Genomic DNA, 22,186 nt, shown 5'->3' with positions numbered 1-22,186 from the left:
CCCTGCTATCATCTGCCTGCAGGAAACATGGTGTGGAGGTTTTGTGAATTGTATCAGACAGGTAAAAGCTGGCATTTGAATAATTTATGTCAGCAGCACATTTTCAATAAGTAACTTGCCATCAGTGGCAGAACAGCATCTTTACAAAGATCTGTGTAATATGGAAGAAGTCTGAAGAAAGCATTTTGATTACTTGTCAGTGCCACACAGCATTCAGAGGTAATTCACACTGATGCCAGTGGCTAACCCATTCTAATAATTGGTTCCTTATCACATCTTGCACTTAATGCTACTTTTCCCCATTTCTGTAAAATAATTTCCAAGTAATTGATTGACTTTTTATGGTCATTGCCATAAATTGCTAAACTGGCATTTGAATTAAAAGATGAAGAAACACAAAGAGGAAAATGAGAGTGCTAGTTCATGGGGATGCCATTGATTAGTCACAGCAGAATACACCACTTCACCAAGAAGGGGTCTCTGATGAACCATTATGAAAACTTAACTTGATTACCTTTTCCTAACTTCAAAATGCAATATCATGTATGGAAACAATAACTGAAAATCTACTGGCTACTAGTCATACAGAAATGAAACTGCATACTGTCAGGTCAGAGCTTACTCACAGCTGAATAGTTTACAGGGTATGCAAAGTAGTGGAAAAGACAGCAAACATACCTGGAAACCAACAGTAAAAACTGTAGGATCTTATCTAGTTGTTTGGGGTTTTTTCTTTCCAAGGTAAGGAAGACAAAATGTTGGGTGTTGGCCCCTGCTTGGCTATGCCTTATAGATTACTGTCTCCCAGTGTAAACATGGGGTTTGTAATCACTTCTAAAGAATATATGAGAGATATTTCTCTTTGATATGCTGTTCAAAGTGAAAACCCTGTTTCCAAAATTAGAAATTCTAATAGCAAAAAAAATACTTCCAAGGGGGTGAAGATAAAAGAACAGATAGTAGCGTGCTATCTTTGGAATGAATATGATCAGACGTGATGATAATGGGAGACTGATTATTTTTCTCATTTTGGAAGATCTAGGGTGCATTCCTACTGTTACAACAACAGCACCAATTATGTACCCACTTCCTTTTAACAATATTTTTCAATGCACTTTAGAAAAGATGTTAGGATCATTATCCTGACTTAACTGATAAGAAAATCAGGAAACAGACCACTGAAAAAATAACTAAGTGCATATCACCTGGCAGACAAGTGGAAACACAGATTTTCAAGTTTCAGTCTCGTACTCTTTTGGCAAGACAACAGCAATGGTTTCAAATGCCTGAGCCACTACTAAACCAGAGGAGTGTTCGCAGAATTTATAAAGGCATTGATTGTGCTTTTCTGACAAGCCTGGCTTGTAAGTACCTAATAAATATTACAGCTAGGAGCCATTAGTGACTATTAAAAGTCTTTCCTTTAGCAAAGCCGTCCAGTTGTTAATGGCTGGCAAAAATTCAAAGTTCCAGTTTAAAACAGCCTGCTTCTTTTAGATACTCTTGCAGTCATGGTCCTTCACAGCTGTGATATTTATGATAAGAATAAGAAGGATAGTCTGTGTTACTTCTGTGAAGTCTTGTGTAGCCATTCCCCTATGCTTTCACAACACAAGGAAATTTCACGTTACCTCCTTAGCCAGTTAGTGACACTATTTCTTTAGAAGAAATTGGAGTTGGACATGATGATCCTTATGGGTCCTTTCCAACTCCGTATATTCTATGATTCTGTGATTCTAGTTTTCAGAAAGGACAACACAAGTAAAAATTGATGCTGAGAGAAGAAAATGTGCACAAGTTTTATCAGATATGTTGTTAGTAAAAAACCCCTTTAGCTTTCTCAGAATTACAACAAAGAGCTAGTTACTGAACCTAAAGATCTATGTCTGGATAGGAACTAAAGATGGGACTATGATCTCTGTCCTCTCAACACCTCCACTTGCTCCTTCTAGTAAAAACTCTTGGCTGCTTGTCCCAGAAGGCAGCTGCTGTATTGCTAATCTAACTCAAAGTTACACCTGCTAAAGAAATATTCAACCAGGCCACAGCTGCCAGATTCTGGCCAGAAAGAATTATAATCAGCACAGATAATCTGCCCCCAAATGTACAATGCAATTCATTGTTGATATTTCTCTTTTTTGGGGGCAATAGTTCCATTCTATTTTGCTCAACAAGTTGCAAGAACACTTAAGAGAGTTACTCAGAACAGGTTTTATTTTTGACATGGGAGTGACTCTGCCTTTGAATTTAACACGTACAATTTATATTTGTAATTATAAACTACATTTTGAAACATTGATCAAGAAAGACAACACTGCTGTGTATAAATGCTTGACACACAAATACACTCAGAGTATTTATAGCAGTAGATATTACATATAATTGCAAAGTCTATTTGGAAGGCCAACTATTTGTACTGACCTAAACTGCCACTGAAGTCCTTCACGCAGGACTGCTACAGCTAAGCTTTTATCATTTCGTCTCCTGGCTGAAACAGAAACGCTGATGTTCTGCACTACTCACTATGTCTGTCTTTATTTGAACTTCTACTGCAAAAATTCCTGTTCTACTTGATTGTTTACTACAGCAATGCAAAAGATGAGAGATTCCATTTTCTTTGGGGTTTATTTTCTGTATGTTAGACTTCAAAGTATCTTTCTATTGCAGGAAATAATAATGGTCACTGACTCTCTGCACCATCCCCTCTATCCTTTATGACAGGAAAAGTAGACTTCATTATGTTTTTGCCAGTGGCATAAAAATCTTGAGGACACTCTGATCTCCTACCCAACTGTGAGTAGTTACAACAGAAGAGAATCATGATGACCTAGCTTTTCTTCAGCAAAGGAAAGCCATCTATACAAGAATAAAAAATTTCATTTATTTTCCTTGAGCACCGGTTTCCTGATTCCTGTTTTTTTCCCAGCCCATTGAATGTTCAATTCCCACTTTACAATACACTCAAAATACAGGAAGGATATGATCAGTGGGCTTGATTTCAAAGATGCAGAACTACCACTGAACTAGATCTGACTGAGTTTAAATGGCCCCAGGGCATTTCACTGCCTTGGGATGGATTTACAAACCCAACCGTTTCAGCGCAAAGATATAACTTTGAATGTATAAAACCATTCCACAAATCCCTGCCTGGTAAAAGATTTCTACAGCTACTTAAAGTGTCCAAACCAAATTAATTTAAAGCACTTTTTAAAAATAAATAAACTTCATTACTAACCTGGCTGTTAAAGTAGGAGAAATGACAACAGAGGCAAAAATCTCCACCATAGCCATCTTACAAAGATCAGCTGCAGATCCTGTGAAAGAAAGTGATCTGCTTTTAATTTAAAGCATGCAAAAGAAAAACGTTCCCCTTGAACTATGGCATAGGAATGGAAAACATCCAAAGATTTTGCATTATAGGAATTTGCAAAACTAGCAGATTCAATTCATGCAATATGTGAAACAGATCATAAGATTAATAAATAACAAACTAAATAATTACAGTTTAATTAAAACCAGGAAGGAATAACATTAAATTACAGGCTAATTAAAGATGAATTTGTCAGTCATGACCATGAGTTGAAATGTCTGAAATTATCTAACTTGATATGGGAATTAAAATGTACCTATAAATCAATTAAAATTTAATGTCACAAAAGGTTAGAACATTGTTTCAGATTTACATTTCCACTTGGAAACTTAATTTTATGCTGGTTTATATTTCCATGTGTATGTAATGTATATTCATTACATTACAGTGTTAAGAGCAGTGGTGCATAAAACAGTGTCATTTTATATAATAGATTACGCATTTCTGGTGATGAAGAGGCAGACTGATTCTCCAGGCCTGCGGTTTGGTGAAGGGGTTTCTTCTGAGCTGTGCCACAGTGTTTTAATACATTTTACATGAAGATTTATCAGACAAAATACAGAAAAAAAAACCCCTTAAAGTAAGGACTTAGAAGCCATCATTCTCTGTGTCCTGTCAGATATCCTAAATGTACTAGAGCACAGACTTTCCACACCCCCTAACTCAATTAATTTGGGATTCTTTCTTCCAAATGATCCAGCTTCCAGAGTAGGGATAAAGAGCAGCCAGGTGGGCAAATGGTAAGGGTAGTCTCCTGGGAGATGAGAGGGAATATCTAAGAGATCAACCAGACAGACTCCACATCTCTTCTTTCTTCATAGTTTTCTGTGACAAACCACCACCTCTGAATCCCATACTGAAACTCTGTTTTACTCAAACTACATCAAGTACAGATCCACTGCTGACTATTGAAATGGCTACGTCTAATTGCAAATTAAACCCCAAAAACCTATCTTTTTTCCTGTTCAAATTATGTGTGAAACTGATTCAATGTAACACAGAAAGGGATACACTGACATAGAAAGCATGAAAGGATGTTTCAGCAAAGGTCAGGATACCTTCTTAGCAACTGGGATAAGGAAATTAGATAATCGAGTTTTTAAGCATCACAATGCCTGAGTTCTATAAGTATTCTTCTAGAAACAATGCAAAGTAATAAAATAGAGAAAAAAATTCAAAATCTTTTTCTTCTTCTGAGATATGATTATTTACATTCTTCTGACTGAATTTGCCACAGTTTTGTAAAAGTTTAACTGATATTGCATGCTTTAGAAACACTATTTTGATTATATGTTTCTGACCAGTTCTGCAGAACTTTTAAAAAACATTCCTTAAAGTTAACATGATAAAATAACATAATAGATCAGATACTGGTGGGCAGTGCTATGTTATTTTCCAATGCATTTGGAACTTACAAAACCAGCAAACTCGCAGAGTAGAGTTCCTCCAACTAAATGTAAGAATTTTCATGGTTAGTGATTCCTTAATAAAACACATGGTTTGCTCTATAAGGTTATCTAGAGCTGAACCATAACTGAAGAATATTATGCTGTACATTGGTAAAAACTATGGAATTGATAAATATTCAAAAAGAGAAAAAAACCCTACAGAAGACCAGTGGCAAATCCAGTTGTAGTGAGTTAAAGATGGAACTCTATGTTTCAATACTATCATGCATCAGCGGGAGCCTTCTGCTATCAGTTGCTGCTGCCACAACCAAAATGTAAACTGCTTAAATTAATAAACTATTATAGATAAGTGTAAACCACATATTTGCACTTGATCACACTGTGATAAATTTTTTTAGCATAATTAGAAAATTTTTTCAGTCTTTGAATATTATCTCAGAGATGAAATCCTGAAATTAAAAATTCCTTGTGGTCTTGAAGGAAATTTTTAATAAACTTGGGAATACAGAATACTGCAGAGTTTTTAACCCTTGCTTCATCACATCTTCTAGTGCTAATGTTTTGACAAGCAGGTATACTACTTTTCACTACATCTGACCCCCTGTATTATTTGAACCAACAATCAAGTAAGATAACATTATTATTGAAGGTTATGATACCTATGAGCGAGCGTTTTGTAGACATTCCTGTGATAGCTTTGCTTCAGCTCCAAGCTCTTTGGACAGATGGACATAAGCAAGTGCAGCTCAGAAGGCCGTGTAGCTTTATTAACGCTACCCTGTACGCTCAGCAGGACTCGCTGTATTAGCTGAAGCATTGTGCCTTCAGCTGGAGAGGGCTGCTGGCCAGCTGGATGGAAACTCAGGTAAACTGAAGACAAGTGTCTGGAGAAGGCTGTAACCCTGTGCAAGCCTATACAAATGTGCAAGCTTTGCTGCATATTTTATAAGGATATTTTAAAATTCTACATTTGAGGGCTTAATACAACAAGGCAGCCACCACTTGAGCACAACTGTTATTCAAACAACAGTATACATATGTTTGAATTCTAGATCTGTACATCTCCTTGCAGAGACAGTACTTAAATTCAGTTACTAATTATAAGGAGTGTCAAGCATGATGTAAAGACTTAAGTAATTTTAAAAATGAAAGCTGAAAATGAATAACATTTGGAAAGGAAAAGAAGGAAAACCAAATGATCCTTTTGAAAGGCAAATTCAAGCTGCTTTATAAGAAGCATGCCATCGCCATGTCTAGAAAGCACTTTTTACTTGCCTGTAAATTGTACACTTCCAATATAATTCCATGAAAAACCTGTCAGCATCATCCAATTTAAAAAAAGAAACCCTCCAAGGAGATTTGTACAAGGCATATTGGTTTTGGACTGCCAGCCCAGTTGCTATGTTGTTCTTTTGGTGGGCAAATTCTGTACAAGACATTTTTACATTTCCAAACTACATCGCAAATTTGCAATGTTTTCCTGTGAAAAAACCACCCTTATTCTTGCTCTCCACAGAACTAAGTTTAAACATTCCTTAAAAAGAATTGAGTTTCCAAACAAATAATAACAATGTACAATTCCTGTAATATTGTATATTTCTTAAACTGAAACTATCAGGCAAAATAAAAGCTAGAATCTGTAAGCAGCATAATCACAGAAGCCTTCTTGAAGTAACAAACTATCAAAATCAAAAGGAAAATGTTTTAAGACAACAACACATATGAAGCACTGAATTCTAGATACTCTCTCTACACATAGTTTCTATCTATATCTGTATTTAACTACCAGAGTGGCCTACAGTATATTAGAAAGTTGTGTCTTATGGTACTATTTACTGGCAATTTTCAAGGCAGATCGAATACATCGTTTAAACTTCTCTTTTAATGTCTCAGTAGTCTACTCCAGTAGACTACTAAAATATTAATTCTTTTGAGATTATCAGAGCTCAGATAGACACTGGTAGGTAAGTAGGAAGGCATGCACGCTGGTTTTTTTACCTTGAACAACAAAATTAACAGCCTGCCTCTCTGCTTGAGTGCGTAGTTTGTAATCCTGTGCATTGATATTAGGCAGTGGTCTTTTACGTCCCATTATGGAAACCACGTAACCTTGTAGGATTGAAATAGAAATTAGTATTCTTAGAGTGATCAAAATTAAATTTCAAACATTCTTTTAGAAGATAACACAGATTTTTGTACTTACATGTTGCCTGACTCAATTTAATACTTTGTCCTCTGAAAACAGTTAGAGACCCTCTTGTATTTAAATCTTAAACTCTTACTGTATTTTTGGCCCAAGAATTATTTCATTCAGAGAACTGGTACATGTTATACAAGGAAAACTTGTATAAATTGTTCATTAAAACTGTATTTTCACTAGGAAGGTCTACTGATACCCCAGCAAACTCTCTCTGTGGGAGACAAAACTATAAATACCTAGCAGAATTAGCTATCTATTAGCAGCCATAATTAGACCTTTCCATGAAATAAGTAGTTTACTTGGGAATAGCGAAGTAAAATCAATTTGTAGAGTAATTGCATGATTAATGAATATTTCCCAAAATTACAAAATCGTTTTGGGAAACAAAACCCCAAAGTTATAACTTTTTTCTCTTTTCTTTAACTCCAGTGTGGTGTGAAAAGAAACACATGAAAACACAGTTACAGCTTTTTGTGAGGACTATTTTGGAGGGCAAGTGAGAGGAGTTGATAAAAGAAGAGAGATGCAAGCTTCCTCTTGTCAAAATAACACACACAAAACCTTAGCTCAGCTTATCTTCAAAACTTTTTCTGAATCTGAAGTGGATTAAGAAGAAAATTATTCAATAATGTTGACCTGCTGCAGCCTTTTTTGAGCTTGTACAACCAAAGCAGATTGTTCTTCTACTATCAATAGTTAAAAAAAGAGTTGATAAATGGGAGCAAGAGGAGGAGTAAGTGCTAATTAGACAAGTGTGTTTTGATAACAATCAAGGGCATTAGATCTGACACTCTTGTCTAATAAACTCACAAACCTGATTTTCCATTATATATGTCTGGTTATTGAAATTCATTCACCTTTAATGCTACATTATTTTAAACAGATCAAAGAGATGTGCAATATTTTGCTAGACATGCTACGTTGGGCTTAAAGTTAAAAATGTATTTTCAGTAACTTCACTTTTCCTTAGTATTATTAATGAATGAAGGAATGCAATTGTGTGACACAATGACAGTTCATGTTTTCAGTAGATTTTCAGGCCCTACAAAGTAGGTATACTGTAATTTTCATGACAAAAAGTCAGTTGTATGTTTCTATCATAACAATCACAAAGATGGGTAATATTATCTTGCAAGTTTATTGTTTATTGCTACAAAATGTTTTGGTACAGTAGACTGTACCAAGAAAAAAAAAAAAAAGAAATCCATTTTGACAGCTCTGGTAAGAAGCTTTTAAAACAAAATATTTCAAGCAGCCGTATTTTCTTTCCTCAAATTGCTGCACTCCTAGGCTGCACCAAATAGAAAAGAATGTAGACTAACAACAAATTTGATGCGAGGAGAGTTCACAGCTGCTGGCTTCAGAAGCGTTCTGCACACACCTGGTATCACAGATACCACCTGAACTTCAAGAACAGATATTCTGACTGATGCAAGGAAAGAGTATCAAAAAAACCTGGATCTGCAAAGTGGCTCTTTGACTAAATGGCTGAACTTCAGCAGTCCAGCAGCCATGCAGCGTATTTATTCCTTAGGCTGTTTTGTGTTGGAGTGCATTATATGTCAAAATGATGCAGTGTAACTTGACGTGAAGTAAGGTTCACTCTGGGAACAGACGTCTTATTCTGTTAGCATCTTCTGGAGAAGAGGCAGACAGGTTTAACCATGTCCTCTTAGGAATAAAAGAGAAAAAAATCCAGATTCACCAATAATTCCATCCTTTTTCTTGTCTTATAACTATCTGAATTCCAGTCAAGCTGAATCTTTGCTTTCATCACTGTCACGCAGTGCTGATCAGTAAATAAAAAATTATTATAGACTTTGGATTACCTTTATTTCGGCACTGTTCAATGGTTTTCTTTGTAAACTCATGTACTTTCTTGTATTTTTGCATAAAACTCTCTATAAATTGACTGGCTTGAAGAGGTGGAATTCCAAGGCAGTCAGCAAGACGTTCTTTACCTGGCCGTAAAGAAATTATCTTTGTTATGCATTAAAGTAGAAATCTACTACATCCAACAACAGTGTTACACTCATAATCAGTGGCATTAGTTAAACTTTACTTAGATCTATGAAAGGAATGGATCTGAAATACTCCAGTCTGATTTCAACAGTGTACATGTTCAACTTTGATCTTGAATATTTTACTGAAATTACTGGATTAAGAATATACTTGAGGCACACAAGAAGAATGTAATTAAGAAATTCCTAGTTATAATTTATACCTATAGTGTGGCTGAAATCTCTTTCATTCACAGAATAACTTTATTGCTTTAGGTATTATTTCACTAGCTCAGTGTTGAAATCTGCAAACTTTGAGGGATAGATGAAGAACTTGGAAACAATTTTAAATAAACAGAAATGGGAATAATGATCTTAAAAAGGACAGCTGAGTTTAGCTGGAAGTTTTAGATTTGATGTAGGAGTCACAGAAAAACTTAACTGCTGAAGTAATCAGGCCAGGTAGCCTGATTGTGGAAAGGCAGTTAGGAGCCTGAGTCCCACAGATTTCAAACAGTCTTAGGCTCCTCAATGTCTGTAAAAATCAGGGTCCAAGTTGTGAAATAAAAGGATTGGAAAAAGAAAGAAAGAGAAGTGAAACACGTTTCAATAGAGAGAGAAATGAATAATAGCTTTTGTGTAGGATATAGATGCACGATATATGTGATGAATCTAAAAGAATTCATAAGATAAGGTGGAAAAAAGCTAAAAACAGTTTTCAAGAGTGTGAAAATATAAACTAAGAGCTACAGTTTAAACACATTTATAAACTAAACAACTCCAGTAAAAATAAAACATATACCAACATTAGTCATACGAGGTTTGAAAGACAGATATATTTCTGTCAGCTGCACAGCAACACAAAACCAGCACTGTGTCTGCAAATAACATAAGCTGAGAGGCGACGTCTCACGGCACAAAAAGCAAAGAATAGTTATTGCCACTGTAATACTGTCAAGAAAAATTATCTAGCATTTTTGAAAGAGAGATTTCAGCCATCTAAATGCCATCACTGTCAGTCTGATGTGCCTCTCAAAATTCCTGTAGCATTTTGTTGTCGGTCATGCCAGGATGTACACCGAGCAACCTGAATACCAGTCTGGACAAGGTGCCAGTAGGAGAAATTCACAAGGCACCAGGATGACTCTTGGTGAGCTATTATAGGTCTGTACTTTTATTTGACATCTAATTAATTTGGGTTTCTTTCCTTAGTCATCAAATAACAAATCTATCTGTTACAGAACATACTGTTCACAGCTAGGAGACTGTAACATCTAAGTTAGTCCATGTTAGCCATCTGAAGAACTGCTGATACTACAAGTCAAAGTATTGCATTAAATAGTAGGAAAATCAAGTCACAGCACCAATACAGAAGTCTGAAAGGTTCCAGGGAAATGCAGCTCCTGGGAAGCAAAAAGAGGGGAATGCACAGCCACACACTTGTGCTCGATCATGTTGCTCAACGCAGAGCACAGGCGGTTCAAAGGAATGTTTAGGAGTGGACTAAAGCTTCCCTGAGCATCCTCTCCTTGAGTTATCTGCAGCATGGGGATTGTTAGCAGCAGCTAACAAGTGTTAGTGCTCTCCATTCTGTGCTATCATCTCCCAAAACTGGAACTATCGTTAATTTCTCTGCTTTTCATTTGAACACCTTAACACCCCTCTGCTTCGATCCAGGGCTTGAACATACTGTTGCTGAATGGAATTAATTCCTGATTTTACAGATGTTTAAAGCTGTCTGTGTTTTAGATTTACAAGACAGACACAGAAACAGGTGAACTGAATTGCTCCAGACCAAGCAAAAGACGGGAATACTCACATCCCTTTCAATATTTGGTGTATTTATTAAACTACTAACTCCTAGACAGAATAATGATGCTGCTCTTTCTTTATATTATTTTCTGTCCTCAAGAACTATAGAAAAGACCTTGAATACGAATCAAGAGTAATATAAAGCTAAGAAAACGAAAACTACATGAAAGTTTTCAGTAACTCCTCTAAGCATAGTACAGGCAAGATCTTCAAGGAATGTTTCTGCGTTTTCCAGCCTCAAAAGAAGTGAAACAAATAAGGAATATTCACACTCTTCTGTTGTATCAAAATGCCTCCTTAACAGAAAGTTGGTCATCTTTTGAGGGAGACAAACTATGTGTGGAATTCAGTCAACTTCAGGTTACCTAACAATTTTTTTTTTGTCAGCCCAGTTTCCATCTATATAGTTTAATGATATCACTCCATGTTATGTCTTAATTAGGATCTGATCACACTGTTAATGAACTGAAGCATCTTGTTATCTTTCAGGTGCTTCACATGCCCTCATTTGAGACAGGGAGACAAAGCACAAAGTAGATGAAGATATTTCAATCAAGCGCTGCTGCACTGCAGTGTTTTGTGCCTGGTACAAAGCACGTGAAGAAGTGTCAATACTCAGTTTAATCTAATCACCTAAGTTCTTGTCATGGTTTTGCCCCAGCCAAACCCAAGACAGTTCTCTATCGCATGAGTAGCCAAGCTCTATTGAGGGAGGCTCTGGCCCCAGTAACTGAGGCATTTCCTTTTCTCCACTGACCACATACAGAACTACAGGGAATTCAACTTGTGCTGATTAAGTTGGGCATCTGTTTGTTCCCTCCAGAGTGAAGGGAACAGATAAAATATGCAGCATCTGCATGGACCAAGGGGCAGGATGCTAACGCTGGCATTCTGTAAATAATCCAGTAAACACTCCAGAAAACTTTCAGGCTGGAAATGGGAGATTTGACTCCAGTCTCAGCATGGGAAGGTCTGAATTTACATTGCAGGTGTTACCACACCAGTGGCAATAATAACTTTCCAAACAGAAATGCAGCTTAGAAAGCTGATATTGATTGATCCAGCGCTGGGTGCACGGGGGATCTCTCCTCCCAACATGCACACCTAGTCCACAAACACACACATGTTCTCAAAACCAGCATCACAGTTAAATAATAGTTACCTATGCTACAAAATATCCTATGCAAAGTTTTTCTTATATCTTATTGATCACATTGCTCATGCATCACATTTCCCAAGTGTTATAATTAGGCAACAATATGATACAACTTCCTGCTGCCACCTTGCCTTGATATTCTATTGGCTGTAACCTCCTTTCCTATACCTGGGCCTACTGTTCGGTTGGGCTGAGGCTGTAATGGGGGGGGGGGGACACATAGCAACAAGGCTGGTTGCACAAACACTGCTTTGTTATTCTTAACATTCCTCCCATCACCCTGGTTACAAAAGTTAAACATGATACCTTGGTTACACAGGGAGCTAGTGCTGGGTTTTTTTAATATAGACTTTAAACACAGATGTTTAAAATGCAATGTATGGCTTAATGTAAAAATGCACATGTGATTATATATAAAATGTATAAGTAATTATATGGGTATACATAATCTAGACACATCCCTATACATAAAATAGATATTCTGGAGAGCTGAAATTGAAGTGGTTTTCTCCCCAGTTGAATGCCCTAAACAGTAAATCACATGCCCTTGGCTAACTCTGCCTTTGGTTCAAGGATCATTGATGGGTCACTGCAAAAGATGGTTTAAGAAAGCATTCTCACACAGAATTCTCACCAGGATGCAGTTTTAAGTTCTTCCCAGTTAAATAAAGCCTGTAACCTAGAGTTCTCATTTCCCAAACAAGTTTTCCAAGTACTCACTGTGGATCTTTCCACAAGACCTACACAGAGTTTAGCCCACGCTTCATCAAGACATTCACAAGAGCTTGTAGGCTGATAATACATACACACCTGTCTTCCCAGAAAAGGTAATGCTAAGCATGCCTGAAGCCTAAGGAAAGATTAGCATCATTAGCAGCAGTGGGCAGTCTTGGAAAGTATGCAGAACGTCTTGACTTATCTAGGACCTGGGCAGGACTTAGGCAGAATGGATAACGGTCTAGATTTTCGCAGTTTTCTGCAGTTGTGAAGAAATGGCAACAAACACTAAGATCTAAAGTAAGGAAACACTGTTTTATGTGAGAGTGAGCATGAGCACTGGCACAGGTTGACCAGGGAGGTTGTGGAGTCTCCATCTTTGCAGGCATTCAAAAGCTGTCTGAACACAGTCCTGGGCAACTGTCTCTAGATGTCCCTGCTTGAGGAGTGGGGGGGCTGGATCTGATGACCTGCAGAGGTTTCTTCCAACCTCAGCCGTTCTGTGATTCTATAACTGTTTTCAGACAATATTGGAGTTCTTTTAATTTCATTGTAGTTATTCGCAACTCTATTCAGTTATTCTCCATCTGATAGAATGTAAAGGTCCCACGAAATTAAACTCATTTTATGTAAAGGCAAATGCTTGTAACATCAACATCAAGTATAGGCAAACCAGAGTACCCTTTGCATATGTCAGTGTGGCTGCATTGATTTGATAATTTTGATACTGGGTAGATAATTTAATAATCCTTGACAAACATAAAAATGTAATACTCTGATAAACTTTTATTCATCTTCAGAAAATCAGTCTACTTATAAAAACTATGTATAACATATGAATCTACTGTAGCTGGGTTGGGATTTTTTTTCTAAATACACCTACCTGCTCCATAAACCACTGAGTAAACTACACGTTTTGCTTGCTCTCTATCAGCCTGTTTCACTTGTCCACCTGGAATCCCCTTCCTAAACAAACAAAAAACATATATTTTCATTTAAAACTAATTGAAGTTGTTATCCCCACAGAAAAAGCATTTAAATTCAATAACCATTTAAAAACTACAGACTTTTAAGATATGAAAGGAGAGGGCTTTTCTCTTCAGCCAGGAATGCACACTTCTTTACAAATTTTGGTGTTAGAAGTCCGTACTAATTGAAACTATTTTAATCTTCATATTCTCCTTTTTTTTTTTCCTTCCCTAAATCAAATTCTTGGCTAAGGAAAGTTTCTTCAAGTTGAAGAGGATTCAAGATAGACCCATGAGAAAAATGAAATCTTTTCAGCAACAACATTTCTTCAAGACATGATGTATATAGAAAAACAAAATGTTAAGTCTGACCTAAAGCTTTTTAAAACAAAGGTTATCTCAGGGCTTCACTCATAGGAATATCCAACCTTTTATCAAGAATAATGACTGATAAAAGCATCCACTGAATCCTTCCACGTCTTACAGAGCTTCGCAATACAAATGCTTCATAAACCAACAGGACTACTTAACTAGCAAGTGGAGCTAGTTTACTCCAAGCAAAACATCATCCTTCCCAGTTCCCATTAACTCACCAACTGACGTAAACAGTCCTACAAAAACACTAATGGATTTAGCAATGTGCAAATAAAGAGGACTCTGCCGTCATCAAGCACAGCCTATCTACCTTTTCCTTATCTAAAGGTAGCTTCAGAAAGAATGCTGACACTATTGATAATTGACAACACTGAAGAATATTGATCCTTTGGTTTAAATGGAAGTGCATTGGGGGAATCTTGATCACCTACTCACACTCTGAAAACAAACACACAAACTGTATTTTGAAAACAGAAATTAATTGTTATTAGCAGCGATGACATGGGCACAAACTGTCTCCTCATGAGACCATTCATGGTTACATTTTTAAAAGCAAAGTTTGCAATGCTTTGTTACACAAGATTTTTTGCCTTGAAAGATGTTTTGCCATCAATTTTTTGCGTGACAACCTAGGAAAATGGACTTGACTTTGCTTGTTTTAGGCTAAGAAACATGAAGGACTAGATAATCTAATACACAGTGTTTTCCATCTGTAATGAAAACTATTCCCACTTAAGTTAATTGTTTTGGTAGTTGGAGACTCTTAAAATTTGCTTTCTTAGTTATTCCAGATCAAAAGCTCATGGCTCTTTTGAATAAAGTAACTAGACATTCCCAAATGTACCTGAATAAGGGGACAAAGTGTCAATTGGAGGTAATAAGTGCAGAATTAGGAAACTAGACATCATTAAGGATTTCCTGAAGCAACCTCTGGCAGAAAGTACACAGGAATTTCCTGAAGAACCTGGCAGAAAGTTACATATGTACTTGATAAAGCACCTATCCAGAAACAGAAGGGAAAATAGAATCTAAGAGAGTATGACTTACATAAGGAGCTTTCTGAGATACAGAATCACAACTGCAGAATACTGAAACTAACATATGAAATATTTTATATACTGTATAAATATATAATATTTTTATGCCTATAGAAACATAATTTAACTAGAGGCCTCGAGAAGGCAAGAGGCAGAAGTACCACAATGGAGTTTACTTACAGAGTTACCCAAGTCTGGGGCTAGAGACAACTGAGAGTGAAGGGGTCAGTCAAGGGGTTAGCTGCCCACTTCTCTGAAAAATAAGGGGTTTGATAGAACACATTGGGTGAGAAGCCATGGAGATCTGTAGAACAATACACATACTTCTCAGATCACGCTACTGAGGAAAGCACAAGATTAGAAACTTGCTGGAAGGGACTGGTAGTCTTAGAGAAAATTTAACAGTGAAAGAAGACACTAAAACTTGATTTTATGTACAGAATGACCCACTGCTGGGATTTTAAGGATGATATAGCGTTATCCAAGCTTCAACTTGAAAGGACTGACTGGGCAAAAAAGAAATAGACTTATTGCTGTAGTCAAGATAGGCAGTGTCAGGAGGATGATCTTGTGTTTTCATTGTAAACAATCACATTAAAACATTGCCCAACAGAGTTATCACTGCAGGTACAGATGCATCACATGATATGGCAATCACAATAACTACTTAGCATTTCCTGCTCTTTGCTTAATTGTGAAATAAGAGAAGCAATTAAAATTTCAGAGCTTTATGTTAAATATATCTTTTAATATAATGCTAAAAACAAAATGGTCAGTCAACACTTCCTGGTGTATCAGAGTGGGGAACACGAGCACATGGCAGAGGCATTAAATCTAGCACTCTGTATTCAGAACCACAGACCGTGTTAGGTTAGAAGGCACCTTTAGAGGTAGTTTAGTCCACCCCCGACCTGCAGTGTGCAGGAATATCTTCACTAGATCAGGTCACTCAGAGCCTCATCAAGGCTGACCTTGAATATCTCCAGGATGGGGCCTCCATTACCTCACTGGGCAACCTCATACCAAAGAATTTTTTCCTAATAGCCAACTTAAATCTCCTCTTCTCTAGTTTAAAACTACTACCTCTTGTCCTATTGCTACATGCCCTCACGAACAGTTCTTCCCCAGCTTTCTCATAGGCACCTCTCAGGTATTGGAATGCTACTATAAGTTCCCCCCAGAGCCTCTCTTCTCCAGGCTGAACCAGCCCAAATCTCTCAGCCTGTCTTCACAGGAGAGGTGCTCCAGCCCTATTTGTAAATTTATGTACCACATTCAAGAATCTGGAATAATAAAGTATGAAATTGCCATATAAATCACAAGTGCTTGAGCAAACAGAAGTCATTAATCAAAACTCTTCCTTTTCTTCTTAATAACAAAAATGTTTTTATTTCTTTTTCTATTGACAGGGATTGGTTTCTACATAGGACACTTGATTCCCTCTGTAATACAGAGTGGCATTCCTGCAGTTTGAGCTGAAGACTATTTATTCCTTTGAATAACTACATGGTGGGGTGGGGAGCAATTTCTTGGAAACACTGCAGCCAGTGGGCTTTATTCTTCAACTTCTTTCCTCTACATAAAAATTCATATTTGTCTTTTTTTTGTTTGCTTTGGGTTGGTTGTTTTTTTTTTTTTTTGGTGGGGTACTGTAAGAACCTATTTAAAGTTAAAACTTTTATTTTGGCTTTGGACACATCATGGAATACTATGATATTTAAAAAGAGACATTGTTATCTGCTTCCTTGTGTAAGAATTTTTTAAGGTACAATCATTAAGCAAGCTATTTAATGCATGAAATTTGCATTTCATTCAATGCATGTGTATTTTCAAGCTATTTAATGCATGAAAATACACAGCAGTGGTATAATATAAAATAGATCTATAGCAGAGACACATTATTTTTGAATAAACCTGAATCTAAAAAAGAAAGCTGAATGGGCATGAAAGAACCTTAGCTCGTGGGCCCGGGCAGTGACAAGGAGGCAGACTTCAGCTCACCCAGCACTGTGTGTGAACAGGAAGAACATTAACACAATGTAACAGAAATTGATGCTGAGAAAAAAAAAGCTCAAGAGATGAAAGAATTTGCTGCAGGCCTCCTTGCGGAAATTGCACAACGTCTGGAGTCCTGCAGGAAATATATATAGGCAGTTATTAGTTCTAGCTTGAGACATATTTTTCCCATTTTATGACATCCTCATTACTCTCTCTCTCAAATAGGGTATTTCTACAAGTTCATAATCAATGTCATCATCATCTTCAAATTCTTCCTGACTTGCCACCTCCAAATGTGCAATATTTCACCTTCTACATTCCCGTCCTTCCTTGCATACTTGTCTGGGTCTATTTCCACATCCTTTACCTTTCTTCCTTTAGCACTGCTTTGCAAAAGTACTTTGCTTTATAGTGCTTTACTTGATATACGTCTATTAGGTAGAATAAAATAGAGACTTCAGTGCTGGAAGACGTGTTCAGGTTAGATCATCACATTATTCTTGGAAAGAGCAGAGCTAAACAATCTGGAAAGGTCTGTGAGGACAGCAGAACAACTCAGCTGAAAACTGTAGAAAACCTGACAAACATAGCAAGAGTAGAGAAAACTTTTAAAACTCTTTAAAAAGGTGGTTCTACTAAGAACTGGGCTGTCTGCTTATAAGGGAATAGCTGCCTAATTTTTAGAGGGGAAAAAAATGGAGACAAATTTTCTAGTGAAACAGTGAAGAAAGATAATATTAAATTACTAGTAAGAAACATACAGAGCAGCTATGAAACTTTAAAACAGGCTTATGTAATTTGTTACTTTTTCAGAGAGAACGTCTTGAATATTTTCTACAAATTCTTCAAAATTCACTATGTTTTCATGTATTAATTGGGCTTAGCAGACATCTCAAAGAATTTCTGCTGAATTAAGCCTTTAAAACATGAATACCAAGTTTCTTTATACCTAGGAAAAATATGGCAATCGCATCTGTAATTTTAAAAAAGCTTAACTATAAACTAGAATCTCACGTTTATTAAAATAATAGAATTCTGAATGGGTTTATTTTTAACCTGTACAGACCATTAAGAAAGAAAGAATTACGAGAAATTTTCCTATAAAGAAATAAGGACACGCAGCAAAAAGTATATGAAAACACACACAAACACACACACACACACAAAATAATCAAAGAGGCAACAGGGCATAAAGTTTGAGCAATGCCAAAACAAAACTTTGAGAACAGGTAGAAATGGAAGGAAATCAGCCTTAAAAGAACGTGATAAGACATTTCAGCATTTCTGGGAAACGTTGTATGGCGACGGAAGTCGTCTGTTTATGTACAGGAAAAGGCAGAACAAACTTCTCAAACACAGTATCTGGCAGACATGTATTGCCTTGATCTGCATTGCATTCCAGCCAAGCTATGCTCAGTCATAACAGCCACAGAGCTCTTGGCTGCTCTCCTGCATCTGCCAATTAATCCAAGTCCTAGCTGTGAGCTGTTGATGTGGGAAATGAGATGGAGTGACATTAAATTAATTTTCTACATGGTCATTAATGTCCAATGAGTGAGTGAATATATGAGTGAATATGACTGCTTTTACAGCTTTTTTAATTTCATCAGTGAACTATATAAATCTCTCGTTTTTAATCACCTGTTGCTATTTAACAGCAGATGAGGGTTGTGTAGTTTGTAAGTTTGTGCCAGGAACTTTGTGTTGGCATTTGAAAGTGATACAGACAATTTATGTAGTTAGTGACAACCACAAGCTTTAGCAAAGCTCGGTTTTGCAGTGGTATTGCCACTGCAAACATCACGTAGGAGGTAAATTCTGGAAGCTTACTTTTTCATTTACATTGACCTTACTATTCCTAAGTCAAGCAGAACATATACCACAATGTATGTGAGCCTCCTAAACATATGGAAAAGGTTGGCTACACATAACCTAGTCCGCTCACTGTTAATGCAATGTGCAAGAAGCAGCAATTTCTTTTGAAAGCTGTTATTCCATGACTAATGGAAAATGCTGACAAGGCTCAGGCATAAGTTATCTCAGACACTTTTAAGGTAACATGTGGAAGTGATCTTGGAGCAACTTTTGCCTGGCTAAGCTCTGTTACAAGATACAGAAGAGGTTGCAAAACCATTTCCCTGAAGCCACTGCCATGTCACAATACATCACTACTTTCTCTGCCCACAACAATCCAGAAACATCCCATCCAGACACTTTTACCATTCACAGTTTTAATGTACGGCTTGATACAGAACATCCAATGAAAATCACATATGCAAGCACATGTATATACACCTTCCATCACTACAAGGCATTTACACAACTGTGTTCTGAACAAAAAGTAGCTAGATTGTCTTCCTCAAAAGAAAAGCAGACATACATCAGGATGAAAATTGAGATTTGTCTAGACTGCCCAGAAGAGTGGAAATAAAGTTAACTTTTCCAAAAAAACCCCCATAAAACCACACCAACTTCTTATCAAAAGGGAAACAGAAGGTGAAATACCTCACAAAAAGATAGACCTTCCTGATTGAGTTGTTTTTTCTTTTCTTTATGCCACTTCTGAACACTTCTCATGTCTGACTCAGATGTAATGTCAAATGCTTGTATTTGCATCTTTATAATAACCTGGTTAGCAGGAGTGAGACAGAAGGTTTACAGAATAACACAAAGAAACACCTCACCCAAGGATATGCTCAGATAAATGAACCAACAGACCAGGGCATTGGGGTATCTTTAGCAGTACACCAGATTTCTCACATCTCCTCCTCCTTATCTAAAGGGTAATATACAGGGTCCCCCATTTCACATATACTCACTCCCACCCTGGCATCAGGAGAGGCAGAGCTGTCTTCTACTGGCTATTGCATGTGTTGGAGAATCTCTGACATGAATCTCCCAAGTAAATATAGGGGTCATGCACATAAACACAGAGGGTAAAGGGTCACAACCTCCACTCAAGGAGTTCAAATAAAACACAAACTTAGAGGGTTTTATAAAAGCTTTTAGGTGTTCCCCCTTTGTATGCCAGCCTACCAAACTGCATTTTAATTTGTTTCATTATCTATTTAGCACCAGGAGAACTTTATAAGCCACATAAACTCTTCTGCAAGGTTTCAGAAGCACTTTAGTATTTTAGAAGTATTTACAGTTGTTAATCATAAAATAATTTATTTTGTCTGAGTAGCCTCTATAGTCCATTGCATGATGATTTATTTCATTAGTCCTCAACCTTTCATAGAGCATGAGAGCTAGGTTTCATGTATTTTACATGCAAAGACACTTCTTTGCAGTTTGCTCTGTGGGCCAGAAGTCTTTGGTTACTACATTTTAAAGTAGCCAGGAACCAGATAACAAGAATGCAACAAGGTCACGTCATAAATTATACCTAGCACAAGGAACAAGTTTCTGAAGGATTCATTTGGGAGTAAAGTGATCCATTATCTTTATTAAGATATTTACCTGCATGTTGATGTCCCAGCTATTTGATATTGAAGAGATAAATTAGATAGCATGTATTTTCAGTGTCATGAGAAAAAAAAAAGGTCATTTAGAGATTTCTCCTTAAAAAGGCTCAACTCTGACATCTGCCAGTTAGAAAGTCCCTGACACTGATGAAGGTGCTTGAGAGAGCACATCCTGCAACCTCCACCTTTTCTCTCCTTCAGTCCTGCAGGGACAGAAAAGGGCTTTTTTCTTACATTCGTAGTCTCTCTTACATAGGCAGTTACAAAGACAAGTGATATTCATTTCTGAGTCATGTGATTATTGAAGAAATTAACTAGAGGACATTCTTAATTTAGGGTCTTGAGATTTATGAGCACAGAATAAAAGGAAGTCTGGGTAACTGGTTTTTGGTGCCAATGTGAACATCAGTAGTGATAAAGAACAAATAAATGTTAATAGATTTGTTTACACTGTCAAATATATATGGCATAAAGTTTGTCAGAGGGCATTTGTATAAATTTGAGGGATCAAATGCAAATTAATGCTCTTAGACTTCTTTCTCCACTTAACACATTTACTTTTCAAGCTTTTCTGTAAAAGGCTTCAAATAGTTCAGAAGGAACCAAAGCGATTTTGGGAGATGATACAGGTAGCTGTAGTGCAGTATCAAATAGGTACCCAACTTCAACCTGTTAGAAGTCTCATAACTTTACAAAGAAATAGATGGATCTTCAGAGCAGCCTTGAGATAAACACCAGAGAAGTGAAACAGAAGGAAACAGAATTCTTGATATATAATAATAAAATTTATGTAACTGCCATCTCAGATATCACATGGAACAAACCGTGGAGCTATAAAATATAAACACGTACAGTTTGCTCAGGAAAAAACAGCAGATGAAGAAGCAAGGATGCCACACTGTATCAAACTGCATCTACATAGTTCAGAAGAAAAAAAGAAATAGACCTTTAAGTACCTTGGTAAGGCAATGAAAAGAAGAAGAAATCAGAGATGCTACATAGGAGGGTCTTGAACAAATGGTATGAGACACTTCATATCCCATCTCATTCAAGCTTCACTAATAACACCTCATGCAGCTTAAGTTTCTGATTTTGTGTCATCATAGGCATAATGAAGGCAAAAGTGAAGAATTAATTGCTTTGGCATTCTTGATTTCATCAGGATCTAGCTTGACACTGAAGTTAAAAGTTGAGTTAAATGAAACAAAAGGAAACATTCTATTAATGTCTGGAATGTGGTCATAATATAGCATTTTATCAAAGTCATTCTAGAAAGAGATGACTGGAGATAGCTTTTCATACACAAGAACACCTCTCCATGAAAATAGCAAAGCCAAATGTTATCAGACACAAGGAAACAAGTGATGAGTGTCCAACCTCCTCAGAGCTTGCTTTTTCACTAGTTTTTTGGTTAGCTATGGTGGTGACAGTTCTAAAACTTTATTTTTCATTTATTCTAGAATGCTAAGATAGCATTTAACGTGCAATAATAAGCAGCTTCCAATGTGACATAAAATTAAACTGTCGGGTTAAACTTGTAGTTAACAACCTGGTTTATTTAAAGCTGCTGTTTAGCTCTTCTAAAAACAAAAGCCATTATGCTTGCTGAAGACTTTATTCCCTCTGCCTTATTATCTGCTAGTCTAAACAAACGTCACAGCTGCACTTCTCCAAGGG

General features: G+C 36.7%; 1 protein-coding gene across 1 annotated transcript in view; it reads right to left on the bottom strand.

Moving 5' to 3' along the window:
- The window catches only part of POLN (DNA polymerase nu), a gene marked incomplete at both ends in the record, with an annotated part of 97,720 nt that overhangs the window by 18,729 nt on the left and 56,805 nt on the right, over positions 1 to 22,186 (bottom strand). The window contains 4 exons of the mRNA XM_084266722.1: positions 3,236 to 3,314; positions 6,778 to 6,888; positions 8,809 to 8,940; positions 13,548 to 13,630. Of these exons, the coding sequence (XP_084122848.1) occupies positions 3,236 to 3,314; positions 6,778 to 6,888; positions 8,809 to 8,940; positions 13,548 to 13,630 (405 nt within the window). The remainder of the gene's footprint in view (positions 1 to 3,235; positions 3,315 to 6,777; positions 6,889 to 8,808; positions 8,941 to 13,547; positions 13,631 to 22,186) is intronic.

Source organism: Gallinula chloropus (assembly GCF_964237585.1).
Source record: "Gallinula chloropus genome assembly, chromosome: 7".
Lineage (NCBI taxonomy): Eukaryota > Metazoa > Chordata > Aves > Gruiformes > Rallidae > Gallinula > Gallinula chloropus.
Note: the sequence above shows the minus strand (reverse complement) of the source record. Positions and strands in the feature narration are given on the sequence as shown.